Genomic DNA, 26,572 nt, shown 5'->3' with positions numbered 1-26,572 from the left:
GCCTGCATGGAAGGACATCCTCTCTGCTCTGAGGTCCCCAAGTGCCACCTGGAGGATGAGCCACGTGGTGGCGCTGTGTGGCCAGGGAGGGAGGGTCTACCTTGCGCTTGGACACCTCCCCCCCCCAGGTGTGTCCAGGGGGGCGACCACCAGGGGGTCACAGTGGGTCCTGTCGTGGTGGGAGGAGAGATCCCACCCGGACCAGATGGGGCAGAAGCAGATGCTCAGACACTGAACCCCTGGACACAGTGGACACTGGGACGACCTGAAGGGTCTCCAAGCCCTTAGGGAGCACAGCGAGGAGGGACCCCCTGCCCACTGGGCCCAGACGTCAGCAGGGCCTCCAGCCACCCAGCGAGCAAACCCCACAGACCCAGTCAGCTCCGACCTGGGGCCTCAACAGTGCCATCAGACAACTGCTGCCTCCACCCTGGGCACCATCCTGGGAGGAGTATGGAGAGGGGGGACGCTGAGACGGAGTAAATGCCAGAGAGGCTGTTTATAATGATTGGGAGGGGCTAAGTATCAAACTCCAGTACTGTGTGTGAGTGTGTGTGTGTGTGTAGGTGTGTGTGTGTCTTGCCATTAAGTGGGGGCAGCTCCTGAGACCAGATCACTGACAGACAAAGACTTTTCATTTCTTCTGCTGAACCGCCTTGCATCATGATCTTCTACACACACACGTACACACCCATGCACACAAATACATGCGCACACATGCACATGTGCTTGCACACATGCACACAGATCTAATTCATACCAATGGCAGTATGTTCATTTATATGCAGTACCATCTAACTTCTCCACATTTTAATTTCCTAAGGAATGACGTACGCCGTGTAGGGCTTTTAATGGTGCTTTGATAACACAAAACAGAGTCCTGTCAATGAGAAATCAGTTGATTCCAAGAAGGTGGCACGTTGTTTCATAATATAATAAAAAAAGATTAAATGATCAAAACAAATGATTTTTCTGAATTATAGAAAGGATTCAACAACAATATAAAATAGTATAAAATCCCTATTTCAGATGACTGTGCATTTTGTTCTGATGGCATCAAGTACCATCAGCACTCAGTAACAGAACCTCTTCCCCAAACCTGGAGCTTCCTGATGAAGAGTTACTGATTAGGGGAAGGAGGGATAAATTAGGAGTTTGGGGTTAACAGATACACACTGCTATATAAAAAATAGATAAACAACAAGGACCTACTGTATAGCACAGGGGACTATATTCAATATCTTATAAAAACCTATAATGGAAAAAATCTGAAAAAGAATACATATATATATATATATATATATATATAAAACACACACACATCTGAATCACTTTGCTGTACACCTGAAACTAACACAACATTGTAAATCAACTATACTTCAATTAAAAAAATTTTTTAAAGAGTTAGTGATTAATGGTTCTTTTAAAATTATTCAAAATCTGAATAACTCAAATAAAAGATGCCCAGTTTGAATAATAATTTGACACCATTGTTCTAACAGGGCTTGTTGAATAAGAGACCACGTTGTCTGAACTCTCTGAGGTCCTGGAGAAGAGAACCAATACTGAAGGTCCAGGGGCAGAACGTGGGTGAGAGTGAGGTTGGGTCGCTCTCTGAGTCTGAAACCGAACTGGACAACAGAGTGTGTAAAGAAAACGATACTCAGATAAAAAAGAAAAAGAAAAAGAGCTAGACAAATGCACACTCTTGTTATTATTTCTCCCAGTTTTTTTTTTTTTTTGAGTGTACATATCATTGTTTTCTTTCCCACCAAGAAAAATAACTGAGAGGCCACTTTTACTGCTTTTTCACTTAAAAATCCATCCACGGCGCCCTTGCCTGTGTGCTGCTTCCATGACAGCACTCGTAGGTTTGTGGCAGGTTCCATGGAGCACGGCCCTCTGTCAGTAACGTCCCCCTGCCCCCTCTCCCACCAGCCTTCCTACCTGGGGTGACATCATATAAAAATGAGTGACGGGTCTGGTTGGCAGTAAACAGTGCTGCAGAGCTGCTGTGTCTGAGTGTCTGTACAGGCACGAGTTTCAACAGAGAGTGTGTCGCCAGCCTTCTCATCCTGTTTTTTGGGGAAATGAGGGTGGTTGCTTTCACACAGAAAGAGAAGTGCTTTTCAAAGGAGAGTGACTCTGACCGCAGAGCCCACATTCCCTGCAGCATGTGGGGCAGGCCCTCCTGCTGCAGCCACACCACCCCCGAATCTGCAGGATGCCTTCCTGGGTTCTGTCTCAGGGCAGAGCCCAGGGCTCTGGACCTTCTGTTTCTTAGAGGTGCTGGTCAGCTGGGCTGGGGGAACTGCGGGTCTGGGCAGATATGGGGGTTTGGGCCAAGAATCATAAAGCACACGGACCTCGACGCCCAGAAGGATTTCAGACACCAAGAACTTGGCTCTCTTCTCCTTGAATGAAAGCGACCGCTGGGGCTGGGTGTCCCCCGGGGTTGAATGTAAAGCCTGGGATCAACCTCAGGTCTGAGCCCTTGGACGGGTTGAGCCCCACTAAGTCCCAGGAGGACATCATAGACGGCGCTGCAGACCCTTCTCCGTCTCTGTTAGACCTCACCTTGCTGACCCAGGACCCTGAGGAAGTCCCTCCCTGAACAATCCAGCTCTGCCTGTGACCCCACCTGGTACCGTGGGCTCAGCCAGCCCCTCCCTTGGGCTGTGACCCTGAGAAACCCCAGGTCTTTCCCTCCCTCCGTGTCCCGATCCCCTGATAAGCCTCCTCCGCACAGGGCCGGCCCCTCCCCTGGTGTCATGCTGGTAGGACTCAAAGTCCTCAGGGGTGGGAGCCGCAAGACCGCCCATGCCAGCCACAGTGCCTGTGTCCTGTGAACCGCACCGGGGTCCAGACAACAATCCAGCCACCATCCCAGACCCTCCTGGTTCTTTGCACACGTAACAGTCCAAGAAGCCCCGCCCACCCATGTTGGACAAACACAACTTTTTCTTTAGTGCATTCACACCCGTAGACTAAGAAACTTTCAGTTTAGAAATGACCTGAGCCAGCTTGGAGGCAGGGGTGAGAGTGGAGAGCACAGCCTAGGGTCACAGGATACAGAGGGACACAGAGACAAAGCATTGTACCTGACGGGGTGAAACCTGCCCTGGAGAACGTGAGGGAGGGCTGGACTGAGTTCCTCCCAATGAGCCACGTACCTCTCTGTGCACTTCCCGATGTAGTAACATGAAGTTGTCGGGAGGATTTTGTTTCTCCTTTTGCATGTGGGAAACCTAGGTGTGTGGGTGAGGAAACGTGTGCTTTGGAAACAGTCAGCCTGTGGGGACCAGAAGCTGAGCAAGTTTCCTCACTGATATTCTACACTGTGATCTGTTTGTCTATGTAACCATGTATCTGTGTATTTACCTATGGAGCTGTGCATGTATCTGTGTAGCTATCTATCTAGTGTCTATGTATCTATCTATGTAACTGTCTGTGTGTCTATGTGACCATGTATCTATGTATTTACCTATGTAGCTGTGCATGTATCTGTGTAGCTATTTATCTAGTGTCTATGTATCTATCTATCTATATTTCTAAGTATCTGTCTATGTATCATCTAGCTATTTATCAATCTACCTGTTTATCTACCTATCATGTTTCTATCCATCTCTGACGTGTTAATACCATACTTGTTTCATTTGGACTTGGGTTGAGTCTGGTTATGACACATCTAGCTAGAAACACCTTCCAAAAACCAAGGTCTTTGTGACCCAAACAGGGAAATCTAGAGTTGGGCCTGTGAGCACCCACTTCTCTCCTGTTAGACCGGTGATGCAGGCCCCATTGTGGCCCCTGGGAGCCTGTCCTGCTCACTTCCGGACCTGCAGGGCACTGTTCCCACCCCTGGGACAAGCACGGAGAAAATGACGAGAGGCCGGCCATATCCCCTGATGCTGCCCCCTTCCTGGGCTCAGGCCTCCAGGGACAGGGGGGCAGGAGATACTAGGTGGGGTCTAGGCCCTGCCTCCGTCCAGCCTCTGGTCCAGGACCTGCTAGGCTCCTGGGGGGGGGCACAGTCACCCCTGCAGTCCCTGCTTAGCTCCGTGTCGCCCGGGCTGACCTAAGTTGGGAGGGTCAGTCTCTGCATTATGTCCCTCCCGTCCCTCGAAGGGCAGGAACGTCTATGTCGTCACAGTGGACCCTGAGATCCTGTTGTGCTTCTCTCCTAGGGTCCCTGCCCAGACCCTCCATCTGGGCCGAGCCAGATTCTGTGATCCCCTGGGGGTGGCCTGTGACCAATGCGTGCAGGGGCCCTGCTGGGGTTAAGGTGCTCCACCCGGAGACGGAACAGGACAGAAATCCTATCACATCCCAATTCGATCCACACGAGGCAGAGGCCAGATTCCCCATCACTGTAGTGAGTGGAGACACTGCCCAGCATTTTCCCCGCCTCTGTTAATAAAGGTCCACCTTGACTGAGCACAGAACCCCCCTGGAGCTGGTGGTCACAGGTGAGGAGCTGCCATGGTGCCCTCTTCCCTTCCCACCTATTCCAAGCTATCATGGTGTCTGGAGGATCCTGCAGGCCTACCTCTCTGGACGCACCAGGTCTTTCCCCACCTCTGCCCTCCTCGGCGTCCAGGGACCGCCACCTCCCACTGGGCTCTTGTTCCAACAGGTGGAAGGCATCGTCACCGAACACCCCAAAGTCCTTCCAGCTCCTCCCTCTCCTCCCCTCCTCCCCTTCTCCTTCCTCTCCTCCCCCTTCCCTCCCCCCTCCCTGGATCCTCCCTCTCCTCTTATTTCTCTACAGGAGCCATGTCTTGAGGAGTCCTGGATCCTACTCTGCAGAGGCAAACAGCAGCAATATGCCTTCCCTGTCACCTGTTTTCAAGCCCCTGTTTAGGTGCAGAGGGATTTTTACTCTTTGGATACATGCCTCTAATATCTGGCTGGTCAACTACTACTCCAGACATCTGGTGGTTTGACCTCTATGTTGTCTGGGTGACTGACAGCAGAGTGGGTGTGGTGGTAATAAATCGAATGAGATATGCACAGAAGAAAATGGAAATCAAGGGAGCCAATCCATCCTCTAAAAACTTGGAGACACTGAGTGCTCTGGAAACATGGTGTGTGTGGTGTGGAAGTGACACAGGATGAGAAAGGTGGACACTGTTTTTATGGAAAACTGAATCCCTTTGCTCTCCTACACTCAAGAGATAGTCCAAAAACTTGGAGTATCCTTTTGTTGAAAACATGAGAAAGTTCTAGAGCAAATTCTTCCTCATACTGTCTTTCAGGCAATCCTACTGTAACAGCTGCTTGAACATCTGGTCAACCTAACCTGTCTCTGGGCATGCAATGAGCACCTTGCAAATGAAGAAAAATAGGTTTTAAGTCAGAGAATTTCCCTGTCCAAGTGCCAATAGCCTTCAACTGAAGGAATTTTAAGTACTCTGTGCTCCATTATTAAAAAGTCTACAAACAATAAATGCTGGAGAGGGTGTGGAGAAAATGGATGCCTCCTACACTGTTGGTGGGAATGTAAATTTGTGCAGCCACTATGGAAAACAGTATGGAGGCTTCTTAAAAAACTAAAAATAGAGCTACCATATGATCCAGCAATCCCACTCCTGGGCATATATCCAGAGAAAACTCTAATTTGAAAAGATACATGCACCCCAATTTTCACTGCAGCACTATTTACAATATCCAAGACATGGAAGCAACTTAAATGTCCATAGACAGAGGAATGGATAAAGAAGGTGTGGCACATATATACAATGGAATATTACTTAGCCATAAAAAGGAATGAAATAATGCCATTTGCAACAACATGGATGGACCTAAAGATTATCATATTAAGTGAAGTAAGTCAGAGAAAGACAAATATCATATGCTATCACTTACATGTGGAATCTAAAAAAAATGATACAAATGAACTTATTTACAAAACAGAAATAGACTCACAGACCTAGAAAACAAACTTCTGGTTACCAAAGGGGAAAGGGGGGAAGGATAAATCAGGAGTTTGGGATTAACAGATACACAGTAATATATATATATATATATATAAAATACATATAAACAACAAGGATCTACTGTATAGCACAGGGAACTATTACTCAATATCTTGTAATAACCTATAATGGAAAAGAATCTGAAAGAGTATATATATAATATATATATATATATATATATATATATATATATATAATATATATATATATATAACTGAATCACTTTGCTGTACACCTGAAACTAACACAACATTGTAAATCAACTATACTTCAATACAAACAAATAAATAAAAGAGTCTGTATAACAGCAAATCCAAGACTAAATGTACTCTTATGCTTTCAAAATGGGAGTAAGATAATCAATCTAGACTTTAGGGTCCCATCGTCCACTGGGTCCAGTTAAGCAATGGGGGTCAGGCACAGGATTTCCTCTATCCTGAGACAAATCTCTTCTCAGCTCCGCTCAATTGATAGTCTGAAGAAAGGCAATGAGGATGTTATGTACAGAGTGGAGAAAGCCAGAGTCTGGAACATGCTCAGAATGACCCAACTGATGGGAGAGTTGACCTACCGTAGAGAAGACTCCACATGTTGGAATTCTGGGGTTCCCTTCACGTACCAATGAACTCTGCAACTGATCACCCTTAACTAAATCCAATCAGAACGTGAACCTCACTCTGGAGATGCAACTTGGGGTTAGAGTTGGGACCATCCTCCCCAATGTCACAGGACACGTGATTGACCATGAAACATGGGTTCCTATGGATCCCAGAACACCCATGCTCCCAAAGTAAACTGGAGGTTAACCATGCATCCCAGTTAGATAGTGTTTTGTGTATCTCGTAAAGGCTTGATTGTAGAGTCAAACGCATTCAGGAATCAATTAGGGTTGAATATGCCTGTGATATTTTTATTTCTTCTAATGTGTTAAGATTCACCCATTTGAAGACTTGCCCATGACAGTTTGTAATGTTTCCTTCTCTTTCCTTATAATGCACTTAATTTAGAAAATGCTGATTGATTCTGGGCATTTAGCTATAATTTAAATAATTTAGCTTTCCTTTACCACCTTCAAATCCAAATTAATAAAATTGGTTATTTCTTTATTTTTCTTATTGCTTTAAACTGTTCTCCCATAGGACTAATCCTTCTTCCCATTTTAGATTTATTTGTCTAATTGTTTTGTTAATTTAGTTTTTCCTACGACACCAGACCTTCCATGAGGGCAGAGAATACATCTGCTTTGCTCAACTTTATCTCCTCATTTCCTCGGATGGCCATGGGTTGACATGCTTTAATATTTTTTTAGTGGACAGGGATAAGATTTGTGAAAGGTGAATGGATGCATAAATGGGTAAAGTCCAAGAAGTCATGAAATGGTTGAGGTGAGTGATCTCGAGCAGTTAGACAAAAGATCATGTCATTGGAAAAAAACAAAAACAAAACACCTCATGGCATTTTCCCATCCTTGAATTACTGTGAGTTACTCTGAAAGCAGGACCTAAGACAGGGATGTAAGTGTGGGTAGTTTATTTGAGAAGCAAGAATGAGGGAGTGGGATAGGGAAAGCTTGAAGGAAAGGAATTCCTGAAATAGGGATGCATTACTGAGGTCCCTGCATGAGGTGATGTGAACAAGACTCCACCAGGATCTCTGAGAGTGTACAGAATACCCTGCAGAATCATCCTTCCAAAGGAAGAGACACTTGGGAATGTACTCATGGACACTTGGGAATGTATTCATTATAGGAATGTATTCCTATTCCCCATTGCTTGGAATTTTCCCCAGGGATGGTTTCATTCTTCATGGTTTGGGGCTGAAATTGTTTCAGATAAGGTCCTTCCCCCAAATGTGGAGAGCCATGTAGGCATCCTTGAGAAGGGATACTGTCCATGGGATGCTGAGACCTACAGAGCTGTCAACCAGATCGAACATGAAATCAGCAGGTCACCCAGAGGGATATGAAACAGAGGCTAAAAACGTGTGCTTGAAAACCTAAAGTCAATGGATTTAATGCAGTGTCTGCTCACTTGACTCCAGCCCTTCTGAAAGCCTCTGCGTCTTTGCCTTCTGGATCATATGACAATTTTTCTTTCAATCCCTGCTTCCTCTTTTCCCTCCCACCCAATGTGTCAGTTCTGAAGTTAGAAGGTCCTCTCACCCTTTTAAGGAGAACAGAGCTGAACAATGGTTAGTCACCTCCTAGATCAGACCACAGTTCTAGATCATTTCAGGTCACACCCGTTGGAACTGCTGCACATCTAGCCTTGGACCCCAGCAGTGCCTAACACGGCAGCTCTCTAACAAAGGAAACCACAGCCCGGCCACCGAAGGTTGCTGCCCGAGGGAGGGAGAGAAAGAAATGGGCGCTGGTTACAAGCCTGCACCTTTCTACACCGACTCAGGGGTAGCAGAGGCCAGATGAGAGTGGCCTGGAGTGGAGACGGCTAACTAGGATAAAGGGGGAAACATGCAAGAATGTTCTGGAAGGCCAACGGAAAGAAAGGCAATAACCAAAGGGCGTCCTGTCCTAGTTGTCATCCGGTTCCATCAGCTCTTAAGGAAACTTCTGGAAATCCTGGCCTGGGAGAAAGAATTTATTCCTATTTTTAAAAAAAATTTATTTACGTATTTATTTTTGGCTGCATTGGGTTTTCGTTGCTGTGTGCGGGCTTTCTCTAGTTGCCTGAGCGGGGGCTGCTCTTGGCTGCGGTGCGCGGGCTCCAGGCACGCAGGCTTCAGTAGTTGTGGCACGTGGGCTCAGTAGTTGTGGCATGTGGGCTCAGTAGTTGTGGTGCACGGGCTTAGTTGCTCCGCGGCATGTGGGATCTTCCCGGACCAAGGCTCAAACCCATGTCCCCTGCATTGGCAGGCGGATTCTTAACCGCTGCGCCACCAGGAACGTCCTATTCCTATTGTTTTTATGAGGGTTTTACACTTTTAGATTCTTATTTTGTAGTATTATAGGCTTTCCAAATCAGACATATCTTTATAATTCTTGCATCTACACAAATTTTTCATTGTTCTCTAGGTGCTAGGAAACTAGGCCAGTTGCCCCCAAAAAAGAGGGTGGAATATTAGAGGACTCAGAATGCACCATCGCCAACTTGTTTTTTTCCACTGAATTTCTGGCAATGCAAGACCCTGCCCGCACATGGATTGCAGTTGTTCCGCTCTGATAGGGATACTAACGGGAAAACAGAGTTGGAGAGGCAGGATGAGGCAGTTCTTGGAAGACTGTGAACACCAGGGAGAATCTGCACGTGCAGAACTTGGGGAATTGGGCAAACAGAGGATGCGGGGAGGAGGGCTGTACCATGCAGTGAGAGTGGAGGGTGTAGAAAGGAAGCAGACTGGAAAGCCCTAGAGACGCAATGATAAAAGTCACTCAACCATTAAAAAAAAATCAAATTAGTAGTCCCTATAAAATTAATTTCTATGAGCTAACCATTTTCATATACACAAATGAATCCCAACTTCACCCTGAATGTCAACAACAACAAAGGAGAATTCTATGGAATAAATGTAATAAGAAATGTGCAAAACTTAACCCATGCAAATGTATATCTTTCAAACATTTCTGAACGGCGCAAAAATTAGATTTGAACAAATTAAGAAAATCACCTTATCCTTAGACAGAGTGACTCAGCATCACAAACATGTCAGTTCTTCGTAGGCTAATTTATAAATGTACCTCAGTCCTCCAAATACACCAACAAGTTTTTCTTTCTTTTTTTTTAAAATTTTTTATTTTATATTGGAGTATAGTCGATTAACAATGTTGTGATAGTTTCAGGTGCAAGGCAAAGGGACTCAGCCATACATATACATGTATCCATTCTCCCCCAAACTCCCCTCCCATCCAGGCTGCCATGTAACATTGAGCAGAGTTCCCTGTGCTACACAGTAGGTCCTTGTTGGTTACCCATTTTAAATACAGCAGTGTGGACATGTCAATCCCAAACTCCCTGACTATCCCTTCCCCCCATCCTTCCCCCCGGTAACCATAAGTTCATTCTGCAAGTCTGTGAGTCTGTTTCTGTTTTGTTAATAAGTTCATTTCTATCATTTCTTTTTAGATTCCGCATATAAGGGATATCATACGATATTTCACTTTCTCTGTCTGACTTACTTCACTCTGTATGCCAATCTGTAGGTCCATCCATGTTGCTGCAAATGGCATTATTTCATTCTTTTTAATGGCTGAGCAATATTCCACTGTATATATGTACTACGTCTTCTTTATCCATTCCTCTGTCGATGGACATTTAGGTTGCTTCCAGGTCTTGGCTATTGTAAACAGTGCTGCAATGAACACTGGGGTGCAAGTATCCTTTTGGACCATGTTTTTCTCAGGGTATATGCCCAGGAGTGGGATTGCTGGATCAGATGGTAGCTCTATTTTTAGCTTTTTAAGGAACCTCTATACTGTTCTCCATAGTGGCTACACCAATTTACATTCCCACCAACAGTGCAGGAGGGTTCCCTTCTCTCCACACCCTCTCCAGCATTTATTGTTTGTGGATTTTTTGATGATGGCCATTCTGACTCGTGTGAAGTGATACCTCATTGTAGTTTTGATTTGCATTTCTCTAATAATTAGTGATGTTGAACATCCTTTCATGTGCCTCTTGGCCATCTGCATATCTTCTTCAGAGAAACGTCTATTTAGGTCTTCTGTCCATTTTTTGATTGGGTTGTTTGTTTTGATGATATTAAGCCTCATGAGCTGTTTGTAAATTTTGGAGACTAATCCCTTGTCAGTCACATCATCTGCAAATATTTTCTCCCAATCCATGGGGTGTCTTTTTGTTTTGTTTATGGTTTCCTTTGCTGTGCAAAAGCTTTTGAGTTTAACAAGCTTTTCTTCCGGAACTAGACAAGCTGATACTAAGCTCCATATGGAAAAATAAAAACGTAAGAATACCTAGGAAAACACACAAAGAGAAGAGCTATGCGGGTAGCGGGGACAAGCTCAACCAGAAATTAAAACACACCATACAGCCTCTGAGTCATGAGGAAATAAGAAAGCCTCGATGCGTCTGCTTATTATGACAGAAGAAACACAAGAAGGATTGGCCGTATTTTACAGGCATTTAAAAGTAGTGGGATATTATAAACCATGTGATTTCCATGTGAATGGGTGCATTTGGGAGAAGAGAAGCTTTTGCTATGGCATAGGGTCAGTAGCTGCTAAACTTATAAAATGAAAATTTAATAAGGAGCATGATATGCACAAACTCTCAAAGTACCTCCCCACAAACCAGTGATTAATTACAAAGGGCAAATAACAGCTTTACTCTGGAGAAACCTGGGGCATGCCGAATTAACCAAGTTAGGAAAGCCCAAATCATCAAAAAGGAGAAACAAGGACAATATGGCTTGAGTGGTATTCCACCCCAAAATGTACAGCTTGCATCTAACCAGGAAGTGGTTTGGGCAAACCTCCTATTCTGTGTGTATCACGCTTCCCTTCTCTGCAGGGTCTCCCCTTCCTCAGGAGCTCTCAGTCACCTCTCTCATCAACCCCAGTATGACCAAGGCTGTAAAGGAAGGAACCCAACATCTCCATTCGTGAGCTTGTTTTAAATCTCATTAATCCAAACAGGATTCCATGATCTAGGAGCATCTGGAGATGAACACGAACCACTGAAGTGTGGGGAGAGGAAACACCTTGGGCAGGAACCACTGATCTCCTGACCGTCCAGCTCAAAACCCAGCATCGGGCTCTCGGCACTTGACGGCATATCTGGACCGTGTCTGGAGCACACATCTGGGGTTTATGACGGGCAGAAATTGTTTTCTGAAAAAGGAGACGTCATGCATCTTATTTGGGATGGCAACAGAGACTGACGTGTAGGGAACTAGCTGTTCTGCTTCCTGTGAAACCTTTAGTGTTGAAACCCGCGCTGGGGGTGATGGGCACTTGCCCGGGGCGTCCTCTTAGTCGGCGTGGCCTCCCAGGCTCTGTCCTCTTGTCCCTCTACTCAGCCAGGGTGGGCAGGAAAGTCACCGCCATTTCGAAACTCACCACCTGCTCTACCTTACTCCGCGAGGAAGGATACTGAGTCCTATTTGTAGTATTATCATTTTGTACTCTTAGGATGAGCCTTGAATTTCCCTTTAAGATCCCCCCCAAGGCACCTTCTAAGTGGTGGAGATGGGGAGACGGTCCTGGATTACCCGGGGGGGGGGGGGGACCCATGTCACCACCAAGGTCCTGATGAGTGAAAGAGCGAGGCAGAAGGGCCAGAGCCAAGGACGATGGGACTCGGAAGCAGAAGTTGGAGAGACGTGCCTGCTGGCTTGGAAGATGGGAGGGTTTGAGTCAAGGGACATGGCAGCCTGCAGAAGCTTGAACACATGAGGGAATGAATTCCACCCCAGAGCTCTCAGGAGCAACACAGCCTGACAACAACTTGATTTTAACACAAGGGTTTCCATTTGGACTTCTGACCTCCAGAATGTAAAGGTAATACATGTGTTGCTTTAACCCATGGACTTATAGTGGTTGCCACGGCAGCAACAGGGAACAAATACACTGAATATTTCTGGGGTTTTTTGGTGGTCGTTGTTCAGTTGTTTGTTTGCCAATCTGAGCTCTGCAAGCTCAGGGTTTGAATCTGTCATGTCCAAGGATGTACTTCTAAGCCAGGCATATTGCAAATACCCAATAAATATGTGTTGATGCTTGGGTCAAAAAGGACTTCCGGCCACGAAGGCAGCAGCTTATGGGTCAAGTGAGGCCTCAGACGTGGTCAGATATGTCTGCAAAAGCCCGCTGCCCACTCCAGCCTGAGCCCTGTGGAAACGAGGGCCAGGCTCCTGGGGAGGGGCAGTTCCCCTTCCTGTGGGGCTGCTGACGTGACAGCCCCGTGATGGGGAGGACCAGCTTCCCAGTGGACACACCCTCGGGTCTCCGTCCTGAGGGCACCGTGGTCTCCTCCATCTGCACCGCCTGGACCACAGGGACGAGACGCCATGACCCCCAGCCTCACGGCCCTGCTCTGCCTCGGTGAGATGGAGGAGGGGGAGGGGAAGCCCTAGTCACGGAGGGACCCCTCCCCACAGCCAGGCTGCTCTGTCAGGAGACCCCAGGACTCAGGAGGCTCACGGGGAGGAGAGGCGCTGCTCAGGATTCAGGGCAAATCTCTCACAGGGGTCTCTCTTCCAGGGCTGAGTGTGGGCCTGAGGACCCACGTGCAGGCAGGTGAGTCTGTCCCCAGGTGTCCCAGCTCCCTCCTGCTCATGGGGACAAGGGGCCACCCCCAGGCAATGGGGATGGGGAACAGCAGTTCTGGGCTGAAGGAGGGGGAGTCTGGGAGGTTTGGGGCTGAGAGCTGGGGACCTGAGGGTGACGATGTCTTGTGACCCAGCCTCTGATTTCCTTCCAGGCACCCTCCCCAAACCCACCATCTGGGCTGAGCCAGGTTCTGTGATCCCCTGGGGGAGCCCCGTGACCATCTGGTGTCAGGGGACCCTGGGGGCCCGGGAGTTCCGTTTGGATAAAGAGGGAAGCTCAGCTCCCTGGGACAGACAGCCCCCACTGGAGCCCAGGGACAAGGGCAAGTTCTCCATCTCACACATGACACAGCCCTACGCAGGGAGATATCACTGTTACTATCTCAGCCCCACTGTCTGGTCAGAGCGCAGTGACCCCCTGGAGCTGGTGGTGACAGGTGAGAGGACACTCGGGGGTCCCAGCCTCAGGCTCTGCCCTCAGGAAGGGGGTCTGCTCTCAGGGGTGTGTCCCTCTCACAGCCCAGCCCTGGGGGAGAGGAGGGGGGTGTGAGCCCCATTTCACAAGCTCCCTCCTTCTCTCCTAGGGGTCCACAGCAAACCCACCCTCTCAGCCCTGCCGAGCCCTGTGGTGACCTCGGGAGGGACCGTGACCCTCCAGTGTGGCTCATGGCAGGGATGGGACGGGTTCATTCTGACTAAGGAAGGAGAACACAAGTCCTCCTGGACCCTGGATGCACAGCGACGCCCCTATGGGCAGACCCAGGCCCTGCTCCCCGTGGGTCCCGTGACCCCCAGTCACAGGTGGATGTTCAGATGTCACGGCTTTAACAGGGACACCCCCCAGGTGTGGTCAGCACCCAGTGACCCCCTGGAGCTCCTGGTCCCAGGTGAGGAAGTCCCACCCTGGCCTCATGCACTTTTGAGGCACGAGACAGATTATTAGATGCTTTTCTCCCAGGATTGTCCCAGATGAGAGGGTGGGGTGAGGGGGGAGTGGGGCGCACAGGACAGAGACACAGAGTGTGAGCGACCGTGAGGCCTGGGGACCAGGATGGGAGAAGGGGCTTCATGGCAGGAACCAGCCCCTACAGCCCAGGGCTGGTCTTCCCCCAGGTGTGTCTGGGAAGCCCTCCCTCCTGACCCCGCAGGGTCCTGTCGTGGCCTCTGGACAGAGCCTGACCCTCCAGTGTCGCTCTGACGTCGGCTATGACAGATTCGCTCTGTCCCAGGAGGGGGGACAGGCCCTCCCCCAGCGCCCTGGCCGGCAGCCCCAGGCTGGGCTCTCTCAGGCCGACTTCCCCCTGGGCCCGGTGACCAACACCCACGGGGGCCGGTACAGATGCTACGGTGGACACAACCTCTCCTCCGAGTGGTCGGCCCCCAGTGACCCCCTGGACGTCCTGGTGGCAGGTGAGGAGCCAGCGGGTCAGTCAGGGACCCAGACTCTGCACAGGCCCTGCCAGGGGAGCCCCAGGTGGTGATGCTGGGACCAGGCGTGCGGGGTCCCCAGGGAGGGAGAGAGACAGAGAGAGATGGGGGTGGGCAGGGAGAGGGAGAGACTCAGAGAAAACAGAGACAGACAGAGATGAGGGGCCTCAGGGAGGCCCTGCTGAGTCGCAGTTCAGAACCAGGGGGACGGGCAGCCCCTCACCCCCCTTCCTCTCTCTAGGATGGTTCCTTGACACGCCCTCCCTCTCGGTGCAGCCGGGCCCCGTGGTGGCCTCAGGAGAGAACGTGACCCTGCTGTGTCAGTCAGGGAGCAGGAGGGACACTTTCGTTCTGTCCAAGGAGGGGGCAGCCCGTCCCCCACTGCGTCTTAGATCAAAGTACCGAGGTCGGCATTTCCAGGCTGAATTCTCCATGAGTCCTGTGACCTCAGCCCACGATGGGACCTACAGGTGCTACAGCTCACTCAGCAGTGACCCCTACCTGCTGTCACAGGCCAGTGCCCCCCTGGAGCTCACGGTCTCAGGTGAGGGGCCCCAGCCCTGTCCCCTCTGTGTCCCTGTTGTCAGCTCTGAAGGTGACCCCCTTTCTAGGATAGGAGTGAGGGGGGCTCCAAAGGAGAGTCAAGGGAGGGTCATCCGGAGGGGGGGTCCACCCTGCAGAGGGACGGAGGGAAACAAGGCTCTCCCGTCCCTGCTCCTTCTCACGTCCGGTCACCAGACTTCTCAGATGGGAGGAGGGGGAAAGCCAAGGGCAGCCCCAGAGCAGATACAGGACACGAGTGTGAGCCGAGTGTGAGCAGAGGGGGGTCCCAGGGGAAGCCACAGCCCCTCACCCAACTACAGGCATTTTCCCAGGATCCTCTGGGGACACCACCACCCACACACAGGGCCCAATTCAAGAGCTGGTGAGCCACTGGGGCTCTTTCCAGTACGTGGACACCTGGCCCCAGGCCTGTCCCTTGAGGTCCTCAGCTGCTCTAAATCCTGACCCAATCTCAGCACAGCTTGTGTCCCAGGGGAGCTGGGAGTCAGGTAAAGATGCTGGAGTGACCACAGGCTCCAGGGGCTCTGAGGCTGGTGGATGAAGGGTGGGGGGCCATGGAGAGGGAATGTCGGGGGCCATCCTGGGGGAGGAGCAGTGGGCTGATGTGGGGAGAAGCAGCCCCCGACCCTCACCTTTTGTCCTGACCCCCAGGAGGCTCTGAAGTTGGGCTCCTTCCCCCAACGGAGCCAGGCCCGCAGACGGGTGAGTGAGGGTCTGTGGGACATAGTGTTGGGTCCAGGGGGGCAGGGCTGAGTTATGCCCTTGGTTCAGGCACCTCTGGAGACGCTGACTTGGACCCCCTTCCCCTGCCTGGGCCTCAGTTTCTCCAAGTGTAAAATCAGAGAATCATGGCCCAGAGCTTAGATTTCCGTTCAGTTCTGACTTCTGGCTGTGACCCCCCAGGAGAGGAGGCCTCACAGGGAGGCCCCTGAGGATGTGACTGTATGGGGGCCTGTCCCCAGTGCCGCAGTGATGGTGACATTGTACGGGGAGGGGGAGGGAAAGATGAAGAGTCCACCGCACACAGCCGGCCCCTCCCCCAGTCCCTGCTGTGGTGGGGGAGAGGAGGGTAACAAGGAAGGCTCTTCGGCTCCAGATGAGACCCTCGGACAGGCCCCCCTGCAGATGAGAAGCCCCCAGAGCACAAAGCTGGTGTCCACCTTGTGCGGGGCGCAGCAGGAGGACAGCTCAGGGAGCCCACAGCCCTGGGTTCCAATCCCAGCTCTGCCACCTCCAGGCTGGGTCACCTGGGGTTTGTGAATTCCCTCTCTGTGCCTCAGTTTCCTCATCTGTAAAATGGGTGGAGTGGGTTAGAGGAGAGAAATGCACAGACCCCAGCACAAGTCTGCACACAGTAGGCACTCAATTAAGTGGCACCTTGGGCTCACTCATGACGTCACTGGTGCCACAGGTCTGAAATGGCACCTGAACGTTCTGATCGGGGTCTCGGTGGCCTTCGTCCTGCTGCTCCTCGTCCTCCTCTTCCTCCTCGTCCGACACCGGGGTCAGAGCAGATGCAGGAAGTCGGGTGAGTACGGAACGGGGTGACCCAGGCCCCTGGAGGTGGTGGACTTAGGTCACCAGCCAAAGGGAAACCTAAGAGATGGGCAAGGTCAGCTTAGAAAAAGATTGTCCAGAGTCTGAAACTCAAAAATCTAGAAAGAAAACACGTACTGTCAGCTGACATGTATAATTTAAGGTATTTTCCTCCTTTTCAATCTCATGAACTGTTGAAACATGTACGCAAGTACGAGTTCAGGTCTCCTTCTTTCCTCCTGAATCCCGTGTGAGGGGCGGGGGTCGTAACAGTCCCAGGGCCGAGCCTCTGTCATCTGCCCCAGCCCAGGGCGAGGCTGATTTCCACCCTCCCGCAGGGGCTGCAGACCCACAGCCCAAGGACAGAGGCCTGCAGAGCAGGTAACTCCCGCCCCGAAGACCCCCAGGCCCACCCCGCCCGCAGCTCCCCCTCATTCTCCCCCTAACACGCCCGCCTCCTCCCCAGCTCCCGCCCAGCCGCCGCCGCCCAGGACCAGGCCCTCTGTGAGCAGAAGAGGACGGGGTGGGGGACAGAGGGTTCTGGAGGCAGTGGGGGAGGGGAAGGCTGGGAAGGGGGGGCCCCAGCCCTGAGGGGCCTCAGGGAATCCCGCCCAGCGACACACACCCTGTCCCGCCCCAGCAGGTGCTGCCGTGAAGGACACACGGCCTGAGGAGGGGCTGCAGCTGGGCCAGCCGGTGAGACCCCCGCCCCTGTCCCGGCCACCAAAGACCTTCCTGTTGCCAAACTCAGTCCAATGGACACGCCTCTGTCCTCACATCCCAGCTCCAGCAGCGTCCCGCACTGACCTCTCCTTCCGGGCTTCCCGGGTCGTCCTGCTGTGCCTCCACCCCTCCTGTTTCCTTGTGACCTCATGGCCCCTCCTTCGGGGTCCCCTTTCCTGGCTCCTCGTCCTCTGTCTGACCTTCTGGCATTGCAGAGAAGCCCCACGTCTCAAGAGGATTTGTGAATAAGTGAATCACCTGAAAGTCCCCAGGCCCCCCTTCCTTCATTCACCCAAAAGTGGTGCACAAGGAGAGCGCATCCCCCCGGCTCCCTGTAGGTGCTGCAGGTGCAGCAGGGAGCTCACCTGGTGGGTGAGAGAGACTATATGTAAAGAAGCAGGTAGCGTCCTAGAATGCAAGGTCCTGATAAGGAAAGTAAAGCAAGAGAAGGTGACAGAGTGCATGGGGGGGGCGGGCAGCAAGTGCAAAGGTCCTGAGGCAGGGACATGCTTTTGCAGGAAGATGGCCATGCGGCTGGAGCCAAATGAACAAGAGCGATAACGTGTTAATACAGAAATCAGAACCGTAGAAAGAATCCAGAGGCTCCAAGGTGTTAGGAGGTCCCCGGAGTTTCCATCAGGAAAGTGACCTGATCTAAGGCTTTAAAGCATCACTCTGGCAACACAGTGGAAAGCTGATGGGAGGAGATCACAGTGGATCCAGGAAGTTCCCTTTCTGTCCCACTCTCTCCCTCCAGCAGAACAGGCGGGATGCAGACCCCTAGGAGGGGACGTATGCCCAGGTGAACCACTCAAGATCAAGACTAAGGCAGGGGGTGGCCACCTCTCCTTCCTCCCTGTCGGGGAGATTGCTGGACACGAAGGACAGACAAGCGGAAGGGGACGGGCAGATGGACAGTCAGGTGGGTCCTATCCTGTCCGGGCCCCCAGGCTTCCCCCACCCCAACCACACACCCTTCCTCTCCCCCACCGCAGGCCGCCGCATCTGAAGCCCCCCAGGATGTGACCTATGCCCAGCTGAACCACTCGACCTTCAGACGGGAGACTGCACCCCCTGTCCCCCAGTCAGGGGAGCCCCCAGCAGAGCCCAGCGTGTATGCTGCTCTCGCCGTCCGCTAGCCCAGGAAGGACCCAGACCCCACGCTCCAGCGAGGAAGACTGCACGGACCCCGGAAGGCACAGGAGCTGCCCACAGTGGACACCACCTAACGACCATCAGACAGCCTGGACTCCCAACACAGACCACCAGGAGCCCCTGGGACCCTTTGGCAGTCACCTGATTCTACCCTCAAAGATAACTAATATCCTTACATTTGGGAAATAATGCAACAGACTTCTCAAAAATCAATGTGTGAACTGAAAACCAAAATCAAAACGAAAAAACAAAACAAAAAAACAAAACAGAAGTGGGAAAACGTTTTCAATGAATGATAATGTAAATAATACACATCAAACATATGAACTGAGAAAATTAAGAATCATGAATGAATTTTAAAAAATCGATGACCTAACATATCACACCAAGACTTTAGGAAAAAATAGCAAATTATTTCAAATGAAGGTAGAAGGCGGGAATAATAATGACAAGGGTAGCTAATAATGAAGACAACCAAAAAGTAGAGAAAATCAATTAAGGCAAAAAATAAACTCATTCTTGAATACATTCATGAATCCTAGCCACCACAGCCAAGGGAAAAAGAGAGAAGGCACACATTTCTAATATCATGAAAGAAATTGCAGACAGCACTACAAATCCTAGACTTTATAAAAATAGTAATAGAACATTATGAAAAATTTGATGCCAACATACAGAAAATGTAGATGGAATGGAAAGCTTCAAGTGTACAATTTACTAAATGGATATAAGAATAAACGGAAAATCTATCACCTTATACATTGATTCTGTAATCAAAACTTACCCACGACTGAACTATATAGAATCTAAAAAAGTCAAAATGAAAGAAATAGTAGAATGGTGGTTACCGGGGTTGGAGAGAGGGGGAAATGGGAAGATATTGGTCAAAAGGCACAAGCTTCCAGTTACAAGATGAATAAATTCTGGGGGTCTAATATACAGCATGGTGGTTATAGCTAATAACACTGTATCACATTCTTGAGTGTTTTGAAGAGAGCAGATCTTAAATGTTCTCACCAAAAAAAGAAATTGCAACTATGTGACGGGACAGAGACAAATGCTATGGCGGTCATCATTTTCCGATGTGTAAGTGTACAGTTCAGGAGGCTTCACTGGTGATTTCTTCCAAGCACTTATGTGCTCATGAAAGACACACACACACGTACATGCACACACCCCAAAATTGCACAAACATCTCCTGAGAACAGAAAAAGAAGAAACATACCTCAACACATCAGATCAGGAAAATATTTACACCAAAACCTGACAAGGGAATTATAAATGGGAAAGTCACAGGAAGATCTCTCACATGAGCTTAGATGGAAATCCCTAAACAAAGTGTACACAAATAAGATTTAGTGATATATTAAAAAAACATTACTTCATTACTGTGGGTTTTTTTTTGAAGGATAGAGTAACTTAACATTTTAAAAATCTATCACATAATGCAATACCTTAATAGAACAAATAAAAAATAATCATCTTAATAGATGCAGACAAAGCCTTTGATAAAATATACCAACAATTCCTGGTGAAAATAAAATCACATCAGAAATAAAAGGGAATTTCCTTTCACTGATGAAGTCATGTTTAATAATCAACACTAGACATCATTTGTAAAGGTGAGAACCTGAGGTCCTTTCCTCTACGATTGGCAATGATCCAAGTATGTTCCCTATGACCACTTGTATTCACCAGGGCACTGGAGGCACCAACCAAGTAAGTAAAACAAAACAAAGCGAGAAGCTCTGAAGTGGATAAGAATAATATTGTATTACTAAGAGACTGCACAGTTGTGTTCGTAGAAAATCCAAAAGAATGTAAAGATGTTCTACTCCAATTAAAAAGGAGTTTTCCAGCATTGCTGCATACATGGTCAATATATAGAATTCAACTGCCTTCCAGACTTCCGGTTCTTGATTGAGATGAAATAAATGAATGTCTCCCTGTTCCATGACTTTATACCAGTGACATGATTGTATACTCTTGAATTCCAAGAGCCGTAAGATAATATATTTGGGCTGTTTTAATCCACCAAGTTTGTGGTAATTTGTGGTAAAGGGAAACAATACAACCACTTGAATTTTCTTTTGATTAGTGTTTGCATAGTACATTTTTCATCCTTCTACTCTTTTAATGTGGTAAAATATACACACCATGATATTTACCGCCATTTAAACATTATTAAAGTGTGGAGTTAGTGGCCTTAAGTACATTTACCATGTTCGGCAATCACGACCACTGCCCATCTTCCAGAACATTTTCATAATCCCAAACAGAAACTCTGTACCCATTAAGCAAGAACTCCCCATGCCCCCTAAGGACCAGCCCCTGGTCATCTCCATTCTAATTCCTGCCTTTAGGAATCTGGCTTTCTAGGCTGTTCGTGTAGGTGAAATCATACAAAACGCGACATTTTGTGTCAGCCTTATTTCACTTTGAATAATGTTTGCAAGGTTCATTCATATTGTCATTCTTTTACTTTTAACCTATTTACATGTTATATTAGAAGTGAGCTTCTGGGACTTCCCTGGTGGCGCAGTTCTGGGACTTCCCTGGTGGCGCAGTGGTTGGGAATCCTCCTGCCAATGCAGGGGACACGGATTCGATCCCTGGTCTGGGAGGATCCCACGTGCAACTAGGCCCGTGCGCCACAACTACTGAGCCCTCACGCCACAACTACTAAAGCCCACGCACCTACAGCCCATGCTCCACAACAAGAGAAGCCACCGCAATAAGAAGCCCGTGCACCGCAACAGAGAGTAGCCCCCCCTTGCCGCAACTAGAGAAAGCCCATGTGCAGCGATGAAGACTCAACGCAGCCAAAAATAAATAAATATATTTATTTATTTATTTATTAAAAAAAAAAAGAAGTGAGTTTCTTATGGACTTCATAGTGTAGGTGGTGGTTTTTTCTTAAACCAATCTTACAAGCTCTTCTAATTGCTGTGTTTAGCCAATTTACATATAATATTATTACTGATAAGACTGTTATTTAGGTTTGTCATTTTATTTTTTTTTAAATTTTGTCCTCCCTCTTTCTTGTTCTTCTATTTACCCTTTCCTGGGATTTAAAAATATTTTTAGCATTCCATTTTAATTTCTCTATTGGTGCTGTAACTATAAGTCTTTGAATGCTGTTGAAGTGGCTGCTCTAGAGATTATCAGATACATACCTAACTTTACACAGTAAAGATAGAGTTAGTATTTTACCTCTTCAAGGGAAATGTAGAAACCTTACAAATCTATAGGTCTCTTTATTCTTACCCCTTTATGCTGTAGTTGTTGTATGTGTTATCGCTACATAGAAGCCCAGGGCTGTGTCGGGGCCTATGGGGCCAGGTCAAGGTGAGTGAGCTCTCCCCAGACCTCCTGCTGCAGCTCCACAACCGCCACCCCCGTCACCTGAGGGGAGAAGAGCAGGTCTGGGCTGATGGCGACCAGTCTGGGGATGGCTATGGAGTGACATCTTGGGAAACTGAGGCCAGAAGGGCACCCCTGACACTTCAGGTCTGCATCCTTTCAGGACAAATTGAAACCCTACGTGTTCATCTTTCCCTCCTAATTAGATGCAAATGAGACATTGGAGATGCTCACCTCCAGGTACCGGGACTGGCACGATTAGTTCCAGAGACTCATTCAAGGTCAAAGAGATTACTTAAGCATTTCTGCATCTCCTGACCTATACCCTGTCTTTTTTGTTCTCAGGGGCAACTGACATTCTCAGTCCATCACAAAATAAGTCAGACGCCAACAGTGATGAGTAGGAGAAATTCTCAATTTGGGGTTGGGCTCCGAGGGTCACAACCTGTTAATGGAATGCAGGTGACCTGAGTGGACATGTAGGGAGCCTCGGGTGATTTGGGTCTGCTCTGACCTCTGTGACCTCTTTGTCCACAGTTCCTAGCCTCACACCCCCAGGACTACACAGTGGAGAATCTCATCCGGATGGGCGTGGCCGGCTCGATCCTGCTGGGCCTCGGGATTCTGCTCTCTCAGGCTCCACACGGCCACGGAGGAACCCAAGATGCAGCCAGGAGGTAAACACAGAGGGAACAAACCCACCATTCGGTGACTTCGATCCTTGTATGACTAGGAGGTTTGGGAGGAAAATCTGCAGTATGAATTGAGGGAACTGTCTGCTGAGAATTTCAAGGGGTATAAATGCTGGCATGCAGGAAATGCCTGGGTTGTTGCCTGTAGAGACTCTTCTGTAATTAAAGTGTGGTAATTTCCCTCCTTACCATTACTGATTATTCTTGACTACTCCCCTTCTTTTTTCAGTCCTGTGATTTGAGGCTACATCCACATCACAGGTTTGGATCCACACCTAAAGTCACCTTCATGTTCTGCCACTTTCTTGTAATACATTTTGCTTTATTTCTAATTTCCACACTCACTGGTGTGTGCTATTGACCTCTATCCCTTCAGCCTAGAACCAGAATATGTTTTAAGCAACTGAGTAAATGGGTGAAATTCAGGTCTAGTTTAAAACACATAAATCCAAAACCACTTCTGAAAACCCTCTCTGGACCCCCTCAAGTCTTATTCTCCTCCAAAATGATACACGGAAGAGTTTCTGCCAAAATACCGTCAGTTTGAAAGAGCACAAAGTGGTCTTCCCTGGTGGCGCAGTGGTTAAGAATCCGCGAGCCACAACTACTGAGCCTGTGTGCCACAACGACTGAGCCTGTGTGCCACAACTACTGAAGCCCGCGCTCCTAGAACCTGTGCTCCGCAACAAGAGAAACCACCGCAATGAGAAGCCCATGCACCGCAACAGAGAGTAGCCCCCGCTTGCCACAACTAGAGAAAGCCCGCGCGCAGCAACGAAGACCTAACGCAGCCAAAAATAAATAAATAAATAAATTTATGAATGAGCACAAGGTGTTTGAAGTGACAGCCAGGTGGTGTGCTGGCAAACCAGCTCTATGAAAACATCACTTTCTCGCAACGTTCTGATTTGTTTACATTATCTGTTTCTTTGGTAAATACTCCCTTCATGCCCAACTTCAAGATGCCAGTTTGAATGCACTGGATACACAGTTGGGAATAGAATCAACTTTCACAAGTGAGTATGAGCCAACTGTGGCACCTCACAGATGACCCCGAGGTCCTTCTATTCTGTAGGTCATAGTAATTTCCACCTCAATCTTATGCCATGGTTTCAGTGAAACTGTGATGCCCAAATCCTAGTACATTCACATTAGAGGTAAATAGAAAACAGAGGCATAATCAGTTGTGGGAGAAACGCTGAGCCTGACATGAAAGTTTAACATGGGAGATGTGAGTCCAAGCAGGTCGGACACGCCCAAGTCTCTCATATGTATGCATATCTCCCCTGCTGACCCCTTCACCTTTGCCCCTTAATGATAATTTGGGTGAGTATAGAATTCCTCACTCACAGTTAATTCCTTGACTGTATTTTCCCCATATCTTTTGGCATTTTCTCCCTTCAATTTCCTTCCCTTAGCTGTGAAATAGCAAGACACACATTTCATGTATAGACACATGCACCCTAGCAATTGTAAGTTCTCGCTACATCTCTGTAAAAGACCAACAATTGGCCTTTCATACGGTCGCAGACATTGTCCTCACCAATTTCATTCTGAAATTCACAATATCCATGGGCCCTTCTGTTTCTATTCCTCATCTACCTTAACTTTCTAATTCCAGTCTCTCTGTACTGCATCCTAAACAATCTCCTCAACACTGTATTCCAAGTTCATAATTGGCTCTTCAGCTGTATCTTCTCCTTGATGGAAAGAATATCTTGAGTGTATTAATGAAAGTATTATTCTTTACCTGTAAGGTGTTTGCCTAATTCATTGCTAAAATCCTATATACTTCTGCAATATAATCCCTTTTGCTGTTTCCAGAATTTATTTTCCTTCTTTAATTTTTCAGATGTGTAAGCATGCTTAGATTAAAATGTTTCACATATTCCTAGTATTCTATCTCCTTGGATAGGATAATACAAGTTACTAGCTCTGTAGTTAGTCTTCTTAGCACTATTTCTCATTATTAGGATTTATCTTTTATGTTCATTCCTAATGCTCAGCTCCCAGACACCTGATTTTCTATAGAGAGTTTCTCCCAGGTCTGTCCTGACATTCAGAGCTGAAATGGGTGACTTCTTGCAGCCACCCTGCCCCACAACATCCGCTCTCTCAAACTTAGCATCTGACTAGGCATGTACCTGGCAGGGATGACCCCAAGGTGAGCCTCACACTCACAGGTGGGACAGATATCCATGTACAATTATAATGAATTGACCCTGTTTTACAACCGCACAGAGGACACGGCTCAGTGCTGACCTTGGGGCTGGGTCAGTGGGCAGAGATATCCCAGTGCCTGGCCACAAATGAGGTGGAGGGGCAACACCGATTCCAACCTTGACCTGAAGCCCTGAGCCCTCCCTGCCTGTGAGGACCTGAGGTCCCTGTCCTTCCACACAGAGATGGAAACCTCTATTCTAATGACCACTTGCTGGACTCAGGCACTGGTGGTCACTAAGCTTTCACCTTTTTTTTTGTTGTGGTTCCTTCTCTATTTAAGAAACTTTCATTTCTCTTCTCCTATAATAGACCATGCCAATGTATTTCATAAAAAACATAAGTAGCGGGAATGCCCTGGTGGCACAGTGGTTAAGAATCCGCCTGCCAATGCAGGGCACACGGGTTCAAGCCCTGGTCTAGGAAGATCCCACATGCCGTGGAGCAACTAAGCCCGTGCGCCACAACTACAGAGCATGTGCTCTAGAGCCCGTGCGCCACAACTACTGAAGCCCACACGCCTAGAGCCCATGCTCTGCAACAAGAGAAGCCACCGCAATGAGAAGCCCGCGCACCGCAACGAAGAGTAGCCCCCACTCGCCACAACCAGAGAAAGCCCACGCGCAGCAACGAACACCCAACGCAGCCAAAAATAAATAAATGAATAAACAACAAAAAACCCACCATAAGTAGCATTTCTCGGTGTCAGGAGCAGATGGGGGTCGTGAGTGGGCACATCAGTCGTCCACCCTGACTGTGGGGTCTGACACCTTGACCCTCTCATGTCTCATCCCGAATGTCTTAATCAGGTCTAGAAATTAACCAATATTGGGTCCCATCCATGTCCTGGCACCACTGAGCCCACAACCTGTCTGAAGAGTGGGGTTCAAACAACATGCTGCAGGCGAGGAAACTGAGGCTCAGAGACATAACTTCAGGGCTCAAGGTACACGGGGGAGGATGACGAGGAATATATAAATTAAATCAGCTTTTTCCCCCAGGTCAGAGCACTAACCCACTCTCTGTCCCATAAAAGTGAAGACAGGAGCACATAATAAGGAGACAATGCCCAAGGAACAAAGGGCACCGAGGAGGAAGGAATGACTCAGAGGCTTGTTCCCAGGAAGATGGGGTGATCGCTGATGCACGAAAAAGGGAGAAGTCCCTGAAGGGGGCTGAGTTAGAAAGAAAACCCACACTCTGGGGCCAGGAGAGGAGGCATGTTTCCTTCCCTTATTTCCCTGAACTTCTCCTCTGTGCTCATTGCCACGTTGACCTCCACTGAGCTGTAGGTAGATGTTAAACGTGTGTCTCTGTTGATCTGAGCTCTGCAGGGCAGCAGGAAGCTGCATCCTCCCTAAAGCATCTCCAGGGCCTGCGTGACCCCCGTCTATGGTGAGGACCCCACAGGGACGTGCTGATGGACGGGCTGAGGATGAAGGAGACCCCACGGGGAGGCTCTGAGAGGGAAGGACGCGCCCGGGTCACCCTCACCTGGAAGGGGCGTCTCAGGAAGTCACTGGGTTGGTTTGTTGCTCTGTCATGGAAACCAGGGCCAGGCTGTCAAGCAGGGGCAGTTCCCCTTCCTGTGGGGCTGCTGACGTGACAGCCCCGTGACGGGGAGGACCAGCCTCCCAGTGGACACATCCTCGGGTCTCCGTCCTGAGGGCA

General features: G+C 48.8%; 1 protein-coding gene across 4 annotated transcripts; it reads left to right on the top strand.

Moving 5' to 3' along the window:
• Window positions 1–12,929: 12,929 nt before the first annotated feature.
• On the top strand, window positions 12,930–18,873 carry LOC133078668 (leukocyte immunoglobulin-like receptor subfamily B member 3). Of its 4 annotated transcripts, XM_061173809.1 has the most exons (12): window positions 12,953–12,993; window positions 13,153–13,188; window positions 13,373–13,657; window positions 13,805–14,107; window positions 14,334–14,630; window positions 14,890–15,192; window positions 15,864–15,914; window positions 16,624–16,740; window positions 17,087–17,129; window positions 17,215–17,252; window positions 17,392–17,444; window positions 18,467–18,873. In XM_061173809.1, the coding sequence occupies exons 1-12, from the start codon at window positions 12,960–12,962 to the stop codon at window positions 18,608–18,610; spliced, it is 1,704 nt and encodes a 567-aa protein (XP_061029792.1). In that variant the 5' UTR covers window positions 12,953–12,959; the 3' UTR covers window positions 18,611–18,873. The 4 variants fall into 4 exon arrangements, with proteins under 4 accessions (XP_061029794.1, XP_061029792.1, XP_061029793.1 ...); XM_061173811.1 differs by lacking the exon at window positions 18,467–18,873 and having other exon boundaries at window positions 12,930–12,993; window positions 17,392–17,790; XM_061173810.1 differs by lacking the exon at window positions 17,215–17,252 and having other exon boundaries at window positions 18,467–18,531.
• The last annotated feature ends 7,699 nt before the right edge of the window (window positions 18,874–26,572 follow it).

This window comes from Eubalaena glacialis, chromosome 18 (genome assembly GCF_028564815.1).
Source record: "Eubalaena glacialis isolate mEubGla1 chromosome 18, mEubGla1.1.hap2.+ XY, whole genome shotgun sequence".
NCBI lineage: Eukaryota > Metazoa > Chordata > Mammalia > Artiodactyla > Balaenidae > Eubalaena > Eubalaena glacialis.
This window is presented reverse-complemented; position numbering and strand designations above follow the sequence as displayed.

Excerpts from the sequence above, each read along its gene's own strand:
- LOC133078668 (XM_061173811.1), top strand. The coding sequence starts at position 12,960 with ATGACCCCCAGCCTCACGGCCCTGCTCTGCCTCG. Across the intron at positions 14,631-14,889 it reads CCTGGACGTCCTGGTGGCAG|GATGGTTCCTTGACACGCCC; the intron begins GTGAGGAGCCAG and ends TCCTCTCTCTAG. Across the intron at positions 15,193-15,863 it reads CCTGGAGCTCACGGTCTCAG|GAGGCTCTGAAGTTGGGCTC; the intron begins GTGAGGGGCCCC and ends CCTGACCCCCAG.